This window comes from Acanthopagrus latus, chromosome 3 (genome assembly GCF_904848185.1).
Source record: "Acanthopagrus latus isolate v.2019 chromosome 3, fAcaLat1.1, whole genome shotgun sequence".
Lineage (NCBI taxonomy): Eukaryota > Metazoa > Chordata > Actinopteri > Spariformes > Sparidae > Acanthopagrus > Acanthopagrus latus.
The window spans coordinates 330,762-350,000 of record NC_051041.1 but is presented as its reverse complement, the minus strand read 5'-3'; the positions used below and the strand labels follow the sequence as shown (position 1 = coordinate 350,000).

The 19,239-nt window shown below is 44.3% G+C and overlaps 3 protein-coding genes across 28 annotated transcripts in view; 2 read left to right on the top strand and 1 right to left on the bottom strand.

Annotated features, from left to right (window-relative positions):
* The window catches only part of si:ch211-191i18.2 (uncharacterized protein LOC564095 homolog), a 19,760-nt gene extending 18,162 nt beyond the window's left edge, over positions 1 to 1,598 (top strand). For all 25 annotated transcript variants that reach the window (XR_005074393.1, XR_005074396.1, XR_005074399.1 and 22 more), the window contains one exon: positions 421 to 1,598. The gene's annotated coding sequence lies outside the window, so the exon portion shown is untranslated. The remainder of the gene's footprint in view (positions 1 to 420) is intronic.
* A 3,723-nt stretch (positions 1,599 to 5,321) lies between these two features.
* On the top strand, positions 5,322 to 9,402 carry cart4 (cocaine- and amphetamine-regulated transcript 4). 2 transcript variants are annotated; one of them, XM_037093972.1, is made up of 4 exons: positions 5,322 to 5,429; positions 5,528 to 5,689; positions 7,121 to 7,204; positions 8,862 to 9,402. In XM_037093972.1, exons 2-4 carry the CDS (start codon positions 5,549 to 5,551, stop codon positions 8,967 to 8,969), a joined length of 333 nt encoding a protein of 110 aa, XP_036949867.1. In that variant the 5' UTR covers positions 5,322 to 5,429; positions 5,528 to 5,548; the 3' UTR covers positions 8,970 to 9,402. The 2 variants fall into 2 exon arrangements, with proteins under 2 accessions (XP_036949867.1, XP_036949868.1); XM_037093973.1 differs by having other exon boundaries at positions 5,334 to 5,689.
* A 154-nt stretch (positions 9,403 to 9,556) lies between these two features.
* Positions 9,557 to 19,129, bottom strand: LOC119017288 (gastrula zinc finger protein XlCGF57.1-like). The gene is made up of 2 exons (XM_037093913.1): positions 18,608 to 19,129; positions 9,557 to 11,830 (listed from the first exon to the last, which is right to left on the bottom strand). Exons 1-2 carry the CDS (start codon positions 18,789 to 18,791, stop codon positions 10,569 to 10,571), a joined length of 1,446 nt encoding a protein of 481 aa, XP_036949808.1. The 5' UTR covers positions 18,792 to 19,129; the 3' UTR covers positions 9,557 to 10,568.
* Positions 19,130 to 19,239: the final 110 nt, after the last annotated feature.

The following is a 19,239-nucleotide window of genomic DNA, read 5'->3' as shown; positions in this document are numbered from 1 at the left end:
GTGAAACACACAGATTCAGTTTTAGGATTTAATCACAGATGATTTTAATAACTTGGTGACATTTAGAAACAGATGTCAGATAAAAGCTGCTGCAGGAAAAGTGACTCACTCAGTGTTGGAACATTATTTATGTTATCAGTGTTTGGACTCAGAGCTCTGACGGTCCCACGCCGAGTTCTGTAGAACATAGAACACATGAGGGGTTCTGGAGCCTACAGAACCGTCTGATTCTATCAGTTCTTCACAGTTTGAACTTTGACTCATCTGGTTCTGTTGTCATTAAACAACAATTTAGCCCCACCCCCAACTCGTTAACCCCACCCCCAACTCGTTAACTCCACCTCGACGAGACGAGACGAGCGACGTGTTACAGAACCCTCTCCTCTAATCTGTGGTCTCATTGGCTCGTTTGTGTTTCAGCTGATGTTGGATCAGTTCCAAACCAGCGCGGGTCAGCTGATCAGAGGTGGGAGGCGTCGCCGGCACCTCTGTGACCTTTGACCTCTGCTGAGGAGCCACAGTTTCCCTCAGCCAATCACAAAGCTTTATCAGCACTGCAGTTCACAGAGCTCTGACATCATCCCGGCACCATCACAGCCCTTCACTGTTTGTCTGAAGCGACCCAGAACCAGAACTTCTCTAAAGACTCAGAGTTTATTTTTATATTTGTTGGAAATCTGAACAAGTACGGAAGTTTAATAACGACGAGACATCGAACACAAAGTTCACCCAGGAAACAAAATGATGTCACACGAACGTCTGAAACATCAGAACCATCAGAACCATTAAAAACATCAGAACCATCAGAAACATCAGAACCATCAACTCTTCCTCAGAAAAAGAGATTTTATTATTTGGGTTTTTTTCCTCAACGAGAATGTTTAGAAATGAAAATTTCTCAGTTTCTTGATATTTCAATGTTCCTTCATTTTTTCTCTGTGGAAAATTAAGTCCAGAAAAGAAACTTTCCCCAGTCGGTGTGAAGCAGGAGGAACAAAACGTTCGTCAGCTGAACGTTTAGACTTTTCTTTAGTTTGATATTTAGGTTCTTAATGAAACTGTTTGAGTTCTAACAGAACCTCCATGAAGACTTTGTGTCTCTCGGCTTCTCACTGATGAACTTCCTGCATGTTCGGGTCTGTTGAGAACTTGTTCTGTGGTGCTGAGTGTTAGTTTCCAGAACCACAGGGTCCAGTTCATCTTCTGATCCGTTTGATGAGGAAACATGTTGAAGTGTGACGGAGACATGAAGTGTTCTAAACGTCATGATGTTCAGACGTTCAGACAGCAGCACTTTGTCAACATGCAGCACTTATCGGACTCTTGTTCTCTGTGATCGATTGTTCTGACGACCCGGTGAAGATGTTTGTGTCACCAAACCAGCTAAAGTTCATATCTTTAGGTTTTGATTCTCCAAAGTGTCCGAACGGGTCGGCAGTGGAAAGATGCGGCTTAAAATAAGGTCAAGTTTTGAATGTTAAAGTCATTAACAGAAGTTCTGTTGCTTCACAACACACGGGTCATTTGAGTTCTCCAGAACAATCCAGAACCAATTTTTTATTTGTATGTGTTTTTGCAATAAAACGTTTGAAAAGTTCTGAACAGCTTCCTGTTGATCATTTAACAGAACGTAGTTTTATCAAAGAGATCGTCCAGTAATACTGCTGACAAACCAACAACCGGACCGGAACCAACAAACGGACTGGTACCTCCTCCACAGATGGATGATAGACACACATTACATGTAACTAAGTACTTTCATTCAGTACTGAGGAAGGTACAAGTGGATCCAAACTGTATTTCACACAGCAAACCATGTGGTAACTTTAGTTCCGTGTTGCATCAGAACCTTTAAAATCAGAACTGTAAGATTCGGTTCTGTCTTTTACTCGAGTGCGACTGTTGGAACTTCTTCATCATTTAAACGTTGAATATATTTTAACAAAGTGAAGTTTTCAAACAGATGTACTGAAGTGAAAGTGACACGTGATTACAGAGTAAATGTCCTGTGTGACTGAATGTTGGCAGCTGTTGGACTCGGTGTGCGAGCCGACAGCAGCGACGCCTCCAGCTTCACGCTGTCGATTTATTTCTGGTGGCAGAGTTTTGATCGTGATCGGAGACGAACTCCAGCAGCGTCGACAACTCACAACAAGTGTTGACGGAGCGACGGACGCCTCGGGCGCCACGTTTATTTCAGTCTGGGAAAAATCTGCACGACACTCCGACAGAAACCCACCGACTGACTGCTGGGCTTCAACATCCTCGACAGATTCACGCCCACATGACAGTTTCATTTAGTCTTCGGAGGTTTTCATGGTCTGAACACAGAGAGGAGTCAGAACATGTCAGCCGTGATGAAGATCACTTCTCATGAAGGAGAGCGTTTAAAACAACCAGCTGCCTGTCAGACAGAAGAAGAAGAAGAAGAGCTGCTGTTCAATATAAAATAACCTGAAGAAGAAAGAAACGCAGAAGCTGTGAGAGACAAAATGTTTCTGTCTGATCTCAAGAGTTTCCTCTCCTGTGAAGAGCTGAAAGGAAGATTTCCCAGAGAATCTTTCCTCTGGTGAAAAGAAAATGATTATTTCTTTCAGTTTCTCACATGAGATAAACAAAATAATCCTACAAAATGTTTCTCACATCAAAGAGAACAGAAACACTTATTTGATTGTATTTTTTTCTTTTTTTTTCTTGCAAAGTGAAAAAACAATCCTGAATATTTCTTCCTCCTCACGTTTTCATACTTTTTATGTTTTTAATTCTGTTTTCACGAATGAACATTTGGCAGGAAGGTCAGTTTTTTATTTTATGGTGTAAGAGAGTTTTAATACACGGAAACAAAAAAAACATTTTCAGTCTGTTTCGCTTGAAAAAAAATGTTTCTCCTGGAATTTTTTTCCCACCACGTGAAAAACGTTTTAAAGAGGAAAAGAAGTAAAAACATGTTTTTCCTGTTCAGAACAGCTCAACACAGTTTGGAAGGACAATTTTGGGCATTTTTTTAATCAAAGACATTTTAGAAAATATTAAGGAGACTTTTTCAGACGGCAATGTTGGAGAAAATGACAACATGTTTTGTTTCCATTCAGGAGAATCGAGTGAGGAAACTTTCCTCCTTCACTCACGACTCCAGAAAAATCTCCTGATAAAACTTCACGTGTGAAACTGAGTCAGGAGAGTTTTACAACATTTAAAAAGTCTGGAATATTTTCAAATTTCAGACAAAAAAAAAATCGAGAGAAAACTTTCAGGGAATTTAACTGTGATAATCTGATTAACACAGAGCGGTGACACGTCATCCAACATCTAATGCTCAGATCCTTCAGGCATTTTTCAGAACATTATCAGGATTTTCTTTTCATGTGAGTTTTTCTAAGATTTTCAAAAAAAAAGTTTTTGTTCTGCCAAAACATTTGCAGGAAGAAAAACTAATTTTCTGAATGTTGTGAGAGAAATAAAGAAAGGCATAAAATGTGTCAGCCGCTCTGCTTCTAACTGCTGAGCAACATGCTGATTCAACTCAGATATAATCTGGATTCTCACACACACACACACACACACACACACACACACACACACACACACACACACACACACAGAGTGATGAAAGGCCTGTTTGATGTCTGAAACGAGTCGCAGGTGATTTCAGTCTGACCTTCAGGTAAACTCTGCTGTCAGCTGTATTATAATATCATCACAGATGCTCGGCGGAGTTTTGAGTAGTTTTCAGTTTTTTATTTGTTTGAATGTTTCATGTTATTGTTCTGAGCAGACGCTCATTAATCAAAGTGGTTTAAATGTTTTCAGAGTCGGCTTCTCGTCCTCGCAGGATCGTTTCTCTTCTGAAGGTCACTGAAGTCACAGACTGAGCGGACGAGGTCATCCTCTGTCTTCTTCTGTGGTTTTTCTGAATAAACAGCGAGTGTGTGACGTCACCCTCAGCCTCGACTGTCCACTCCGTCTTTGACGTCTCTGACTGGACATTAATCTTCACCTGCTGTTTGTACAGAGAACAGAAGTGAACCAAAGGAAATCCAGTCAGAGGTCAAATCTGAGCCGCATCACAACCCACAGTATCACCGTGTTCTGAGGCCCGGTTCTGGTCTCTTTGTCTCCTGTTCTCTTGGATATTTGATTTAATAACTCAGACAGGTTCAAACTGACAAACTGACGCTGAGGACCGACAGAGTTCTGACACTCGTCTGTCTCTCAGCCCAGTTCATTTACACATCACAACCATTTAAAGAAGTTTACTGGAGGTTATTTTTCCTCTGCGACTCAGATACATATCAGACTTTGTGCTGGTCAGAGAAACGTTGTCGCTGCGGTTTGACATTTGGCTGTTAATGAGAGAGGAGATGAAAGCAGCAGACGCTGAACTCTCTCTGAGCTGCAGGTCAGCTCACGATGCAAATCAGATGAAGCAAAGGGCACAAACTGTTTCCCCTGCGTCATCATCAACACCGCGCTGATCTGAGGTCAGACCCGCCGCCTGCAGCTGAGGTGGCTGATGGGAGATGTCTCACCGAACGACAGTCAAATGAAACACAAACAGAAAGGTGTGAGGTCGTCACCTCCGACACGAGGCAGCCGCACTTTAATCAGCAGGTGGAGAGTGACGGCGAGTCCTCAGGAGGGTCTGCAGCACATCGACCGGCAGCACAGAAACAGCTGCAGGCTGTTTGTGTTGTAGTGAGTCATTAACACCAACATGAACTGCAGGGAGCGACGGAGAAGCTCTGCTGTTAACAAACATCTGTTTATTTTGTTGGGAGAGAGAAAAATGACCAAATCAGACTGAAAACAACCACAAAGATCCAAATAACAAATGGATCCACAGAGACGCTGAACTACTGCAGAGACTCAAAACCACCACAAAGACTCAGACTGAACCGGTTTGTTGTGTTCAGTCTGGATGTGCGACCGTCCTGTTCGAGGCGCTGCTGGATGTCTGTGGTCACATGATTCGTCCATAATTGCAGCAGATTTGGAAATTCTGACCTCAGGATCAGAACAACACACAAGTTGATGTGTTATCTGGAAGAGATGGTTCCACATGATGAAGCTCAGCTCACCTGACCTCTGACCAGCCACACAGGACAAACATTCAGCATCGACCTCTTTAATATGAACCACACAGATACATCATCAGTGACAGGAGAAAACACGCCCGCACGCTTTTATCTGACGCACTGAATACATGAATAAAATGTGAGCGAGCGGCGACAGCAGGAGGAGGAGACGAGTATAAATACAGGAGGAGGAGAGACCACAGGGCACAAGTGAGGAGAGAGGAGGAGAAGAAGAAGAGGAAGAAGAAGAAATCATTCCCCTCAGAGAGAAGCAGCTGGAGGAGGAAACAACTGGGATTAGTCACCAACGAAGAAGAAAAACATAATATCTGTGAATATTTCTGTCCGATCTTTGTGAGTTTGTCCGTCAACAGAACTTCATCACGTCTCTCATGATTTAACGATAGTTTTGAAGCTGAAGAAATATTTCCTGCTGTGTTCACATGTTTTAGGCTGTTAAAAGTATTTTAGTGATGGAGAGCGTCCGAGCCGTCGTCTACCTGTCCGTCTGTCTGTCCGTGCTGACGTCCATCTGTCAGGGTCAGAGGTCGACCGACAGCCGCCTGCCGTCCGGACCGGACGAGTCCGTCATGGGACTCACAACCAAAGACCTGGTGAGTCGTCTGTCCTCACACAGGATCTCTGACACGTCGGGCTTTTATTCTGAAAGTTTAACAACCGTTTTTAAATGAAGGAATCAATTTCCTGTTTTTAAGATAAAAGTGTTTTTAGATTATGAGCCAATAAGTGAAGAAGTGAAATATGCAGAACCTCAAATAATGATTCAATTAGCACTAATCTAAATAAATACTAAATAATAAAAACTAATCAAGACAGAATAATGATAATAAATCGTGTTTAAGTTATAAATGATGAAGAATCAGGATCGAATTAGAAACATCATTAACATCATTAAAATAACAAAACATCTTTATATACGGGGAACTAATTAAGGTGCAAACATTTTCAAAATAAAAGTATTTAAGAGATTAAATGAGGAATTTGATTTTAATGAAACATAAAATATGTTTATGGATGATTGATTATAATTAAAACAGTGTAACGACTCAGGGTCTGAGATTATTATGTTAAAAGATTCTTAATAATTCAAGTGTTAATTAAGGTTCAAATAAAATCAAATTAAGATGAAAACAAATTAGTATACAATAAAAAATTAACTGCAGTGGCTCAAAACTGTTGTTGTCAAAAATGTTTCATGTTTGTAGGAACGAAGGTGGAAAATTGTTTCTAGTAAAATTATTTTCACTTAATTTTGCAAAACAGATTCAGTAAAATCATTAACGACACGATGACATCATGATGACATCACTGACTAATTATCTCTGATCAAGATCATCAAAACAAATTAAAGATGAGAGAGAAACGATGATTTAAACTAACGAAGGATCAACGAGCTTGTTAACACTCATCAGTGAGCTGCTTCACGAACTGAGCTGGGATCAGTTTAGTCCTGATGAGGATGTCTCATGTCCTCATGTCGCTCACAGTTCAGACTGCAGCGAGAGTTCACTGTTTTGTTTCATGGGGCATTTTTCTCAACGGCGACAACAATCAATCAATCAATCAATCAATCGATCAATGTCGTGCAGCTGTAAACTGTCAGTCTGGAGCTGAAAGCTTCCCGACGACACGTTCACTCAGATTTAATAATTATTATCAAACAAATATTTTTGGTTAAACACAATAAATTGATTAACTAAAAAATGACATCAGAGAATTAAAGTGATCAATAAATTAAAGCTTGACAGTTAAATCTGATCACAGAACAGAAATAAAGTGCAACACATCTGTAAATAAAAACATCAATGTCACCTCTGACTCCTGAAACCAGAACCACCAGAACCACCAGAACCACCAGAACCACCAGAACCATAATTAACTGTTCACCTGTTGGTGAGTTCAGCGCTGATCACAGGATTCAAACCTTCAACCCTCCGACTGTGTGTGTGTGTGTGTGTGTGTGTGTGTGTGTGTGTGTGTGTGTGTGTGTGTGTGTGTGTGTGTGTGTGTGTGTGTGTGTGCAGGCGGAGGCTCTGCAGGGGTTCCTGGACGAGGCCGACAGCAGCGTCGGTCTCTCTGTGGAGAAGAAGGCCAGCGTCATCCCGCGGGTGAGAACATGACTGACAGCTGTCAATCAAACAGCTACTCACCTCCTTTATCTCTCTCAGTTCAAGTGTGTGTCTGTCCTGGTGTGTGTGTCTGTCCTGGTGTGTGTGTCTGTCCTGGTGTGTGTGTCTGTCCTGGTGTGTGTTTCCTGGTCTGTCAGGTGGATCAGCAGGAGAGCAGCTTCACACCTGAACCAGGTCTAGATCACATGTCAGCTATAGATCACTTTAATGTCAAAACAGCAGAGGAGCTTAAATTTTAAAGGAGCATTTCACTCAAAAGTCAGTGAAGTGTCGTAGTCCACAGAACAGTTCTGGAGCTTCACAGTCAGAGTTGCAAAGTTTTGCTGAACAACTGAAGCAGCTGAGACGTGATTTAAAACATCAGATGTTTCCATCAGCTCGTCTGCTGTGATCACATCACTAACTGATCTCAGACCAGATTTAACCCTTTGTTAACATGAAGACTTCATGTAGCTGCTGAGCTAACACTGTTAGCATCAGGTAGTTCTGCTCATAGACATGTATACATATACACACACAGACGCCTCACTGAGCGGGTTGGCCCATTGCTGCAAAACATCGCCGCCATCTTGGATGTGGCAGCTCTGCCCCATTAATTGATCCAAGTCAATGTAATGAACTTTATAAAGCTCCTTCTACAAAGTGCTATAAGTTAATGTCTCATTTACACATTCACATGTGTACGGATACATTCAGGAAACAGAGAGGAACCAAAAACAATGTCTGTAATGTCTCTGATGACTCTAAACGTTAACTACTCGTCCTGTGTTCAGTATACAGGTCGGCACCAAACCACAGGATGTGTTTTATAATGTTTTTATGTGTTTACAGCTGCTGATGTCTGTAACACTGTTACTGTGATGATACATGACAGTTAAATACTGAATCTGTGCATAATCACCAGATCCTGACATGTAAATGTGACGTCTGTCTACCATACTGTCAACTTGGTTCATTTAATTTAACTCTAAATATTAACAACTGACTTCATAATACATGAATCAGAATCTGAAATATTGATATAATTTATTGATCCCTGACAGGCAACTGCAGCATTATAGCTGCTCCCATTCAAAGTCAAGAACATGCAGAAAAATAGTAATAATAATAATAATAATAATAATAATAATAATTAAATAAACTACATATATGGTGCATATTTATAACGGTAACCTACTGCAGCTTGACTTACCATTAAATGTTGTTGTTTACATTATCGTACGTTATAATGTTCCGTCTCTTCACTGCTGACAGAACAGAAAGCAGCTCACTGCTGCTGCAGCTTCTTATCTTCTGTAGACTTTGTTAATGTTTTGTCTCCATGATTCTTATTATTATTACTTACATTATCAGAAATCAGTTTTTATGAAAACGACATTGGTGCTGTTTATTCCCTCAGACGTCACATTATTTACAGACATTAGCAGCTGTAAACACATAAAACATTATGAACAACATTTATGTCTATGGTTCTGCTGAGCTAACAGTGTTAGCATCAGTGCTAAAGTCTCCTCAGATTAGTTTGTGATCTTGAAGTTTCTTCTTCTTTTTTTCTGAAACTTCAGCTGATTCTCCACAAATATAGAAAACTGTTTGACTGTTCACTCGGTTGACTCGCTCTGTCTGTCTCTCTCAGTGTGACGTGGGCGAGCGCTGTGCCATGAAACATGGACCTAGAATCGGTCGACTGTGCGACTGTCTGAGAGGAACAGCCTGCAACACCTTCTTCCTGCGCTGCTACTGAACACACACACTCACACACACACACACACACACACACACACACACACACACACACACACCTGGCTGTCTCTCTGCATGTTTCTGTCTTTGTTTTCAGGTTTCAGTGTGTTTCATTCTCAGCGTCTCTCAGATTCATTTATTTTTGTTAAATAAAGATTGTTCATAAAGCTGCTTGGCTCCGATGACCTCATGATTCACTCGTGACTGTATCGGACTGATGATTGGTTCACTTTGGGTCTCACTGTTTCACTAAACGTCTTGTCTTCAGACAGATAATTTACCTTGTGGTTGTTTACACACGCGTCTGAATACACAAAAAAAACCTTCTGAACAGAATTCCACTAAACTCTGACAAACGATCAGTCGGTCTAGAACAGATGGATCCAGGAATTCATATATTAAAGGATGTTTCCACCTTTTCATTTACTTCTCAGGGAAAAATTCCTGGATGTTGATGTAAACAATCAGCCACGGTGAGGCGACTGACATCAACCACATAAAACTCTGGATCTGGACTAAAGAGGGCTGTTGGACCTCAGCTGTGGTTCTAGCTAACACTGCAGAAACAGACAACCGAGGAGGACTGAAAACCTTTAAAAAGTTTATTTTGCTGAGGAAGGAAAATTTTCTGAACACAGAAAAAAAACACTTTGTCCTTCAAACATTCAGCATCAGGAGTGTCTGGAGATAAAAGTTTCCACTGGACAGAGAAGTAATCATCTAAAAGTAACTCTGCTGTCAGATTAATGTAGTAAAATGAGTGAAAGTATCAGGCTGAATAAACACACTTACAGTCCAACAACTCTGTTCAGTTCCACTCTGAACTTCCTGTCACAGCGCCAAACTAAAAATATCTCCAGTGAAGACACACGGAAAGAAACACCATCATCAATCATCCCCGATCGATCAGTCCTCCTGATCAGCCCTGAGGCCCACGGGCCTCATGTCTGCCAGAACCGATCGGACAGCAGCAGCATGTCGCCTCATCAACCTTTATTAACACGGACGCTGACGACAGCAGACATCAGCAGGCGACACGTCATCACGCTGTTTTTCTTCTTTTTACTCCGTTTGTCACCTAATGAGCTGCATCGTGTGTTTCCATCAGCGTGATTGTCCAATCAGAGACGAACTGTGTCTGATTCAGAGAGCATTTCATTTGAGCATCGATCAGACGGATGGAGTTTATCACCGAGGATCAGAGACGGGATGACATTCAGCTCCCAGCAGCCACTGACAGATAACACATGCTAATTACAGCAGCTAACACACACACACACACACACACAGGTGGGGTGGGAGGACTGTGTGTGTGTGTGTGTGTATGACACATTTTTAAATGATCAGCTGCGAGTCGGTCTGACGAGACGCTGCAGAAGCTCTCAGGGAAAGTGACTCTCGGAGAATAAAATGATTTGATTCAAACATAAAAAACAAAACAACAGAAAACAGCGTTAAGACCACACACATCAGGAGAGAAAATATTTTCAATCAGACTCTGAAAATGTTTCACCAGCAGCCTTCACTCTCAGGACTTCTATAAATTGTTTAGATCTATCAGCAGGGCTTCAGTCGACCCATTAACAACGTCAGAATCGGGTCATGTACCAGTTCCTGCAGATGTAGGTGTGTTATGATCCACTGACACTGAGGACTCTCCACCACACACGTGGTTCTTGAACTGATACCTCCAGGTGAACCTCTCGTTACAAACGTCGCAGGTGAAGGGTTTCTCCCCTGTGTGGGTTCTCATGTGGATCTTCAGACTTCCCTTCTGGGCACAACTCTTCCCACAGATGTTGCAGCTGAAGGGTTTCTCTCCCGTGTGAACTCTCATGTGTTTGGTCAGGTCTCCTTTCTCAGCGCAGCACTTCCCACAGAAGGGACAGCTGAAGGGTTTCTCTCCCGTGTGGACTCTCATATGTTTCTTCAGATCTGTTTTTTCAGCGCAGCCTTTCCCGCAGATGGAGCAGCTGAAGGGTTTCTCCCCTGTGTGGTACTTAATGTGTCTGCTCAGGTGTTCTTTGACGTAGAAGCTCTTGTTGCAGATGGCGCAGGTGAAGGGTTTCTCTCCTGTGTGGGTTCTCATGTGAATCTGTAAATCTGCGTTCCATAAGTAACATTTATCACAGTGAGAGCAGCGGTACGGTTTCTCTCCCGTGTGGTTCTTCAGGTGGTTCTGCAGAGTGTTCTTACAGCTGAAACCTTTACCACAAACTGTGCAGCTGAAGGGTTTCTCCCCGGTGTGAGTCCTCTGGTGGTAGTCTAGGCCTCCTTTCTGAGTGAAGCTTTTATCACACAGAGTGCAGCTGTAGGGTTTCTCTCCTGTGTGCATCCTCATGTGTGTCTTCAGACTCGACTTTCCACAAAATATTTTACCACATTCGGAGCAGCGAAATGGTTTCTTGCCAGTTTTACACTTCATGTTACTGACAGCACGTTGCTTTGTCAAAGAGTTCAGTCCTGACGGAGGTTTTCTGCTCTCCCTTCTGTTTTCAGTCTCAGGTTCAGAAGAGTCATCAGTATCGTCAGTCTCAGGCTGTGGAAGTTGATCTGAAGTCCAGGCTGGTTCTGGTTCTCCACAGTCTGCTCCATCAGCTTCTGTCTCCACCTGTTCAGTCTGTCTTTGACGGAGCTGTGAGGACTGAGGTTTTCCTTCATTGTCATCTTCGTCTTCACTCTTCAAAGTGAAGGTGAACCTGGTGACATCATCCTCCTCCTGATTGGTCCAGAATTCCTCCTGTTCCTCTTTAATGTGTGTGGGTTCTGGTTCCTCCTGATCCAGACTGGAGCTGCACTCCTGCTGCTCAGGGGGAACCTCTGCTTTACTCACCGACAGCTGCTGGACATCTGCAGGATGCTCTGAAACACAAACACATAGAGGAAATTGAGATCTCATGTTAACGAGGAGTGTAACCAGATAAGAACCTCAGAGCAATCTGTCTGCAAACTAACCTACTGACAGTTACATCTCAAGCTGGACAGGCAGTCCAATGTTTGGTCAAACTGTCTGCAGTCAGAAGTCCAATCAAAGTGTTCATACAAATTTTCTGTCTGATCCAACATGATATTTTTCCTCGAACATCTGAATCATCCTGAAACGACAGCAAGCAGTCTGACCATAAACTCAGTTCACTGTAAACGCCTCCGATCAGCTGGTTTAACTGTAAATGTCAGAAGCAAAGATGCAGCTGAAGAACAGGAAGTGTAGTTTGATGGATCAGACTGGCACAAGAGTTTTATTTACAGGCTTCAGTTCTGATAGAGGAGCTCAACGCTGTGAGTTCACACGTGGATCAGAACCAACAGAGTCACGCTGTGGAGTTTTGTGTACACATGATTTATACAGTTGGCCCCTGGAGTCTCATCAGGCTCTGATCCGGAGCCGTTTACAGACGGGAGCAGAGTTCAGAGATGACTTTCTAACTTGTGGAATTAAAAGGGTGATTTCTCTTCACTCCTGTTTATCAGCCTGACTGCAGCAGTGATCCGGAGCTGACCTTCAGGCTCTGTTCTGTTGACTGCTGACTGGAGCTGGACAGGAAATGGAATTTACTTCATGAACATAATGCTACAGAGAGGAGACAGAGAACCAGAAGCAGAACCAGAGTCTCTGCTGAGTGTTTCACCTTGACTCAAACAGAATCGTTCTGTCTCAGTCTTAAAACATGTGTGACGTGCAAAGTACGGTACTTTGCACATCTCCCAGTACTCCCAGACCGACAGTCGCAACACCAGAACTAACCCTGGTAAGTTGATGAAACTCACATTATACGTTTGAATAGCTAAATATTCATATAGGTGGTGTTTGTATAGGATTCTGAATCATACACCCTGTTCAGGTAAAACTAGTGCAAGTGACGAAATGTCCATGTTAGAGATACGTCCGATGTGTGTAGTGACATATACTAAGAGTATTTATTTTTTTATTAATCACACATTATAACATAGGACAATAGTACTCAGTAGTGTGTTGGATGATGCCACAGGTTAGTATAATATTATACAGTGATGCATTTATACAAAGCGTGGCTGAAATGTGTGTCAGTTTTATCACCTTGTAACAGGTTCTTATACTTCAATGGCATGTATTGGTGTATATTTTTACTGTAAGCCTTATTACTGCTAAAACTAATGTAGTAATTCAATATTTGTGATTTATTTTGATTTTCTGATTTTGACCTCTCCTTGAACCACCACCTTATCATGGTGGAAGGGTTTGAGGGGCTTAATGCTACTGGTAGGGTCTCCCAAGGCAAACAGGTCCTAGGTGACGGGTCAGACTAAGAGCGGTTCCAAAGCCCCCGGTGAGCAAGTTTAGAAAAAGGAAGTGTACGTTGCCCGGAATGGCGTCACCAGGGCCCCGGCCTGGAGCCAGGCCTGAGGTTGGGGCTTGCAGGCGAGCGCCTGTTGGCCAGGTCTTTGCCCACGGGACCCGGCCGGGCGCAGCCTGAATAAGCGATGTGGGCCCGCCCTCCAGTAGATTCACCACCTGCAGGAGGGTTCAGAAGGGGCCGGTACTATGATATTTGGGTGGTGGTCGTGGGTGGGAGCCCTGACATCTCAATCCCCAGATGGTGACTCTGGCCATGGGGCTGGACTTGCTTCTACTCTGAAGTTGCCTGCGGTGAGAGGTGGTGAGCTGGTGTGGGCTTGCTTACAGCCCCCCAGCTCAGCCGCCATGTGTTGAAGTTCTCCCCGGTGAACGAGAGGGTTGCCTCCCTGTGCCTTTGGGTTGGGGATAGGTCTCTTACTGTTGTTTCAGCTTATGTGCCGAACAGCAGTATAATACCTGGCCTTCGTGGAGGCCCTGGGAGGGGTACTGGAAAGTGCTCCAACCGGGGACTCCGTCGTTCTACTGGGGGACTTCAGTGCTCACGTGGGCAGCGACAGTGTTACCTGGAGGGGTGTGATTGGGAGGAATAGCCTCCCCAGTCTGAACACGAGTGGTGTTCTGTTGCTGGACTTCTGTGCTAGTCACAATTTGTCCATAACGTACACCATGTTCAAACATAAGGGTGTTCATCAGTGCACCTGGCACCAGGACACCCTAGGCTGGACGTCAGTGATCGACTTTGTGGTCTTCTGACCTCTGGCCATATGTCTTGAACACTCGGGTGAAGAGAGGGGCTGAGCTGTCAACTGATCACCACCTGGTGGTGAGTCAGATCCACTGGCAAGGGAGGAAGCTAGACAGACTTGGCAGAGCCAAAAGCATTGTGAGGGTCTGCTGGGAATGTCTGGTGGAACTCTCTGTCAGGGAGGTCTTCAACTCCCACCTCCAAAAGAGCTTTGACCAGATACCAAGCGAGGCTGGGGACATTGAGTCTGAATGGACCATGTTCTCCACTTCCATTGTTGATGCGGCTGTTCGAAGCTGTGGCCGTAAGGTCTCCAGTGGTGAACACAAGAAGTAAGGGATGCTGTCAAGCTGAAGAAGGAGTCATATCGCGCCTGGTTGGCTCAGGGGACTCCTAAGGCAGCTGACGGGTACAGGCAGGCCAAGCGTGCTGCAGTGCAGGCAGTCGTGGAAACAAAAACTTGGGAAATGTTCGGGAGGCCATGGAGGAGGACTACCGGTAAGCCAAAACATCCAACGCCCAAGGAACGGGAAAGACATTGTCGGGTGGTGGAAAAAATACTTCGAGGATCTCCTAAATCCCACTGACACGTCTTTCATAGAGGTAGCAGAGGCTGGGGACTCAGAGGTTGATTCATTCATCACTCAAGCCGAAGTCACTGAGGTAGTTCGGAACCTCGTCAGTGGCAGGGCACCTGGGGTGGATGAGATCCACCCTCCAACCCTGAGTAACTCAAGACTATGGATGTTGTGGGGCTGACAAGTCTCTGCAGCACCGCGCGGCAGTCAGAGACAGTGCCTCTAGACTGGCAGACTGGGGGGGTGGTCCATTTATTCAAGAAGGGGGACTTGAGGGTGTGTTCCAACTATGGGCGGATCACACTCCTCAGCTTCCCTGGGAAAGTCTATTCCAGGGTAGCAGAGAGGAGAATTCTGCCGATAGCCGAAACTCGGATTCAGGAGGACCAATTTAGTTTTCATCCTGGCTGTGGAACACTGGACCAGCTCTGTACGCTCCGCAGGGTGCTCAAGGGTTCATGGGAGTTTGCTCAACCAGTCCATATGTGTTTTGTGGACTTGGAGAGGCATTCGACTGTGTCCCTCATGGTGATCCAGGAGTATGGGGTTGGAGACCCTCTGCTAAGGGCTGTACTGTCCCTGTGCCACCAGAGCAAGAGCTTGGTTCACATTTCCGGCAGTAAGTCAGACCTGTTCCCTGTGCATGTTGGACTCCGGCAGGGCTGCCCTTTTTTCACCAGTTCTGTTCATTATTTGGACAGAATTTCTAGGCGCAGCCATGGGCGGGAGGGGGTCTGGTTCGGGAGCCACAGGATCTCATCTCTGCTTTTTGCAGATGATGTTGTTTTGTTGGCTCCTTCGGGCCAGGACCTCCAGCATGTCCTGAGGCGGTTTGCAGCCAAGTGTGATGCAGCTGGGATGAAAATCAGCACCTCAAAGTCCGAGGCCATGGTTCTCTACCGAAAAAAGGTGGCTTGCTCCCTCCGGGTTGGAGGAGAGTTCCTGCCTCAAGTGGAGGAGTTCAAGTATCTTGTGGTCTTGTTCACAAGTGAGAGAAGCATGGAGCGTGAGATTGACAGGAGGATCGGTGCAGCGGCCGCAGTAATGCGGTCGTTGTATCGGCCTGTCGTGGTGAAGAAAGACCTGAGCCAAAAGGTGAAGCTCTTGATTTACCGGTCAATCTACGTTCCTACCCTCACCTATGGTCATGAACTTTGGGTCATGACCGAAGAATAAGATCCTGGATGCAAGCGGCCGAAATTAGTTTTCTCTGCAGGGGGGCGGGGCGCTCCCTTAGAGATAGGGTGAGGAGCTGTCACCCGAGAGGAGCTCGGAGTAGAGCCACTGCTCCTTCACATCGAGAGGAGCCAGCTAAGGTGGCCCTTAATAGCAGATAGTGTGTTACAAATCACAAGTGACCGCGATTAGCTCTGGCGCCCAGTGGAGTCCTGCCGGGCATGGCTGCTTTGGGTTCTGGCTGCCTGGTCTATTTTTGATGGAAGCCATGACAAGCTGCACAGAGCAGATCGAACTGGTAGGATGTCTGGTATATTTTCAAACTGAAACACCCTGTGCAGACACCCGACTGCATAAAAACAAGAAATTACCCGATCAGTTATCTTCAAGATTTTTCAGAGATGAGTTTTTTCTTACAGTTTAACATTAATAGTAAGTTTGCTATTTATGTTCTAAAACTGAAATGTTACTTTTTTAGTATGTCTGTTCAGAACATCGTGGCTTATTTCATGTTAAAATTAATTTTATTCATAAAGCCCAAAATCAGAATCACATCGCCTTAAAGGAGTACGCCACCCCTAGGTGAAATTGAGTCACTCCCCGCAGTCCCTAGAGTTGGATGAGTGAGCCAAAGCATTTTTAGCCAACCCAGCCATTGTCCTAATCTAGAAACGCCGCGGTTAGCTTTAGTTTAGCGTAGTCGCTGTAATCCGGAGTGTCCAGCTAGCATGTCGTTGCAAAAGTGAATCAAATAACTCAAGATTTTTTGTAATTATCTCTCGTGACCTACACATTCATATCGAGTACACATATAAATGCAAATTAACACGAAGGGATTTACTAGACCAATTTATATCTGGAACTATTTGTGGCCACAGCACAGGCAAAGCACTGCTACCACGCGCAAAGACACCACTCAGCACCTGAAAAGCCTCAACTTCCGTCAATACACCAGCGTGGCTACTAAGTTCTCTGCCTCTAGGAAACGACAATGCGAGTCGGACTAACGTGAAGTTTCAGTGATAACGTTAGCAATGTATAAACCAAGGAAGGGTAAAAATTATAACGTTACTTACAGGCATGGATGATGAACTCTGTTCTGCCTCTGTACTAAAAATGGATGGGACGGCCGTATCCTTCAGATGTAGCAGCATCTTTCTCGTAGCATACTGCATTTTCTCTTCGTAGTCCTCCGGTTTAAAATGCTCATCGCAAACACGATATTGATTGATTTTATCCACTGGTGTTGTTGCAGGAATGCAGAGGACAGCAAGCCAAAGATTTCTTCGTTCCACTGGTTTTGGAATTCTGTGAAACATTATGTTCGTGTATGTCCTCTGCTTGTTATCGCAGCCCTTCACACAGCAAATAACCATTTTTCCTCAGTAGATGTGAAACTAACTTCAAACTACTAACGTAACAACCTTACTGCAACAACTTCTTCTCTTACTGCAACTACATGCAGGTAACACTGGAAGTTGTGGTGCTGCGTGCTGTCAGTGTATTGACGGAAGTTGAGGGTTTTCAGGTGCTGGTCTCAGGTTTCAGGTCTTTGCGCGTGGTAGCAGTGCTTTGCCTGTGTTGTGGCCGCAAATAGTTCCAGATATAAATTGGTCTAGTAAATCCCTTCGTGTTAATTTGCATTTATATGTGTACTCGATATGAATGTATAGGTCACAAGAAATAATTACAAAAAATCTTGAGTTATTTGATTCACTTTTGCAACAACATGCTAGCTGGACACTCCGGATTACAGCGACTACGCTAAGCTAAAGCTAACCGCAGCGTTTCTAGATTAGGACAATGGCTGGGTCGGCTAAAAAACGCTTTGGCTCACTCATCCAACTCTGTGGACTGCAGGGAGTGACTCAATTTCACCTGGGGGTGGCGTACTCCTTTAATGGGCTTCACAATCTGCACAGTGAACAACATCCTCTGTCCTTAGACCCTCGATGAGAGTGAGGAAAAACTTCACATGTAGATGGAGAAAAGATGTTTTAAAAGGGTAAAAAAAAAGGACAGACAGATGTGCAGTAGATGTTGCATGTACAGAGATCATCAGTAACTGTATTTGTTGTGCTGGTTTATTGTTTAACCATTAGTGAGGTTGATGTTACATTTCCTGACACCAGATGTTTTATCCCTGTTGAAGCACACTATTCTGGACAAATTCTCATTCCACCAACTTTAAATAACCACAAGCCTGTTTTTCTGCATTATGGTTTTTAAATATAAGGTTTTCTTATTGGACAATATACAAAGATACCAACTTATCTGTGATAGGCTAAGATCAACTGATAAAATCTGCCTAGCTATGAAACGGTCGGGCTCCACTAATTTGCACATTGTTCATTGTTGATGCTCCCAGTGGGTGGCTGGGCTGGTGTCCCTCTGTTGTTAATAATCAGCAAATCACCTACTGAGTATGATTATTGTTACATCACGTTACTTTTATCTTGAAAACCGGATGTAGTCAACACAGCGACTGCGCCTCATTCAAAACGAGGCTACTGACGTCACGGACAGCTAAGCGATGACAGCATGTATCAGTCAGTAAACACAGTGACAGGCTGTTTACTGTAACAGCTGATAGTTGGATGAAAATGACGTCACAGACAGCGCGCGCGCGCACACACACACACACACACACACACACACACACACACACACACACACTGATGTCAGCGCCGTTAAGTTACCGTAAAGTTGAGAATACAGCCGCCCTGCTGTTGTACTGGCGGCTGTTGTGACGTCAGTACGAACAGCTGCAGAAGCAGCAGTGAGCAGAACCAACCAGAACCAACCTGCTCTGTGTAACTGGGCCTTAACAGCGTCCAGTAGTTTCCGTTGTCGCTCGTTCTCCTCTTGTGAACGACACAGTTCCTCCTCGTACTCTGCTATCGTTCTTTCAAACAGCCCAGATATCTCTTCAGCAGCCGCAGTCAGCCGCTGCTTCACCAACAAGCTCAGCATTTGGACTTTAGACATTTTCACACAGTCACACGAACTTTGTCTCCACACGAACTCCGTCACAAACACCGTCTGCTCTCCATCACACACTCGCTCTGTTCACAGCTAGCATGCTAAGCTAACGTGTGTAGCCTTGTTGACTCGTCAGAGGAGAATCACCCAGAACACACGTGAACAGCACAAAGTCCAGTCACACACGGTGATCGGAACACAGAAGTTCTGGTGGAGCAGCGCTGTTCAGTGGACTCACACTCCGTGGACGCAGCGGCCGGATTCTGCCAACGTCAACAAACTCAACTTCAGTTTACAGCCATCACTTCCGGGTGTCACTTCCGCTCGCCTGTCAAAATAAAAGCTCCTGAATTTTAGTAACGACATTCTTTATTGATCCGGAGGAAATCTAGCTTATAGGACACACACTCTGTGGACACACACGGACTCTAGATGCCATGTTGATCAAAAGTGA

Excerpts from the sequence above, each read along its gene's own strand:
- cart4 (XM_037093972.1), top strand. The coding sequence starts at position 5,549 with ATGGAGAGCGTCCGAGCCGTCGTCTACCTGTCCGTCTGTCTGTCCGTG. Across the intron at positions 5,690-7,120 it reads GACTCACAACCAAAGACCTG|GCGGAGGCTCTGCAGGGGTT; the intron begins GTGAGTCGTCTG and ends GTGTGTGTGCAG. Across the intron at positions 7,205-8,861 it reads AGGCCAGCGTCATCCCGCGG|TGTGACGTGGGCGAGCGCTG; the intron begins GTGAGAACATGA and ends TGTCTCTCTCAG.
- LOC119017288 (XM_037093913.1), bottom strand. The coding sequence starts at position 18,791 with ATGTCTAAAGTCCAAATGCTGAGCTTGTTGGTGAAGCAGCGGCTGACT. Across the intron at positions 11,831-18,607 it reads GGCCCAGTTACACAGAGCAG|AGCATCCTGCAGATGTCCAG; the intron begins GTTGGTTCTGGT and ends TTTGTGTTTCAG.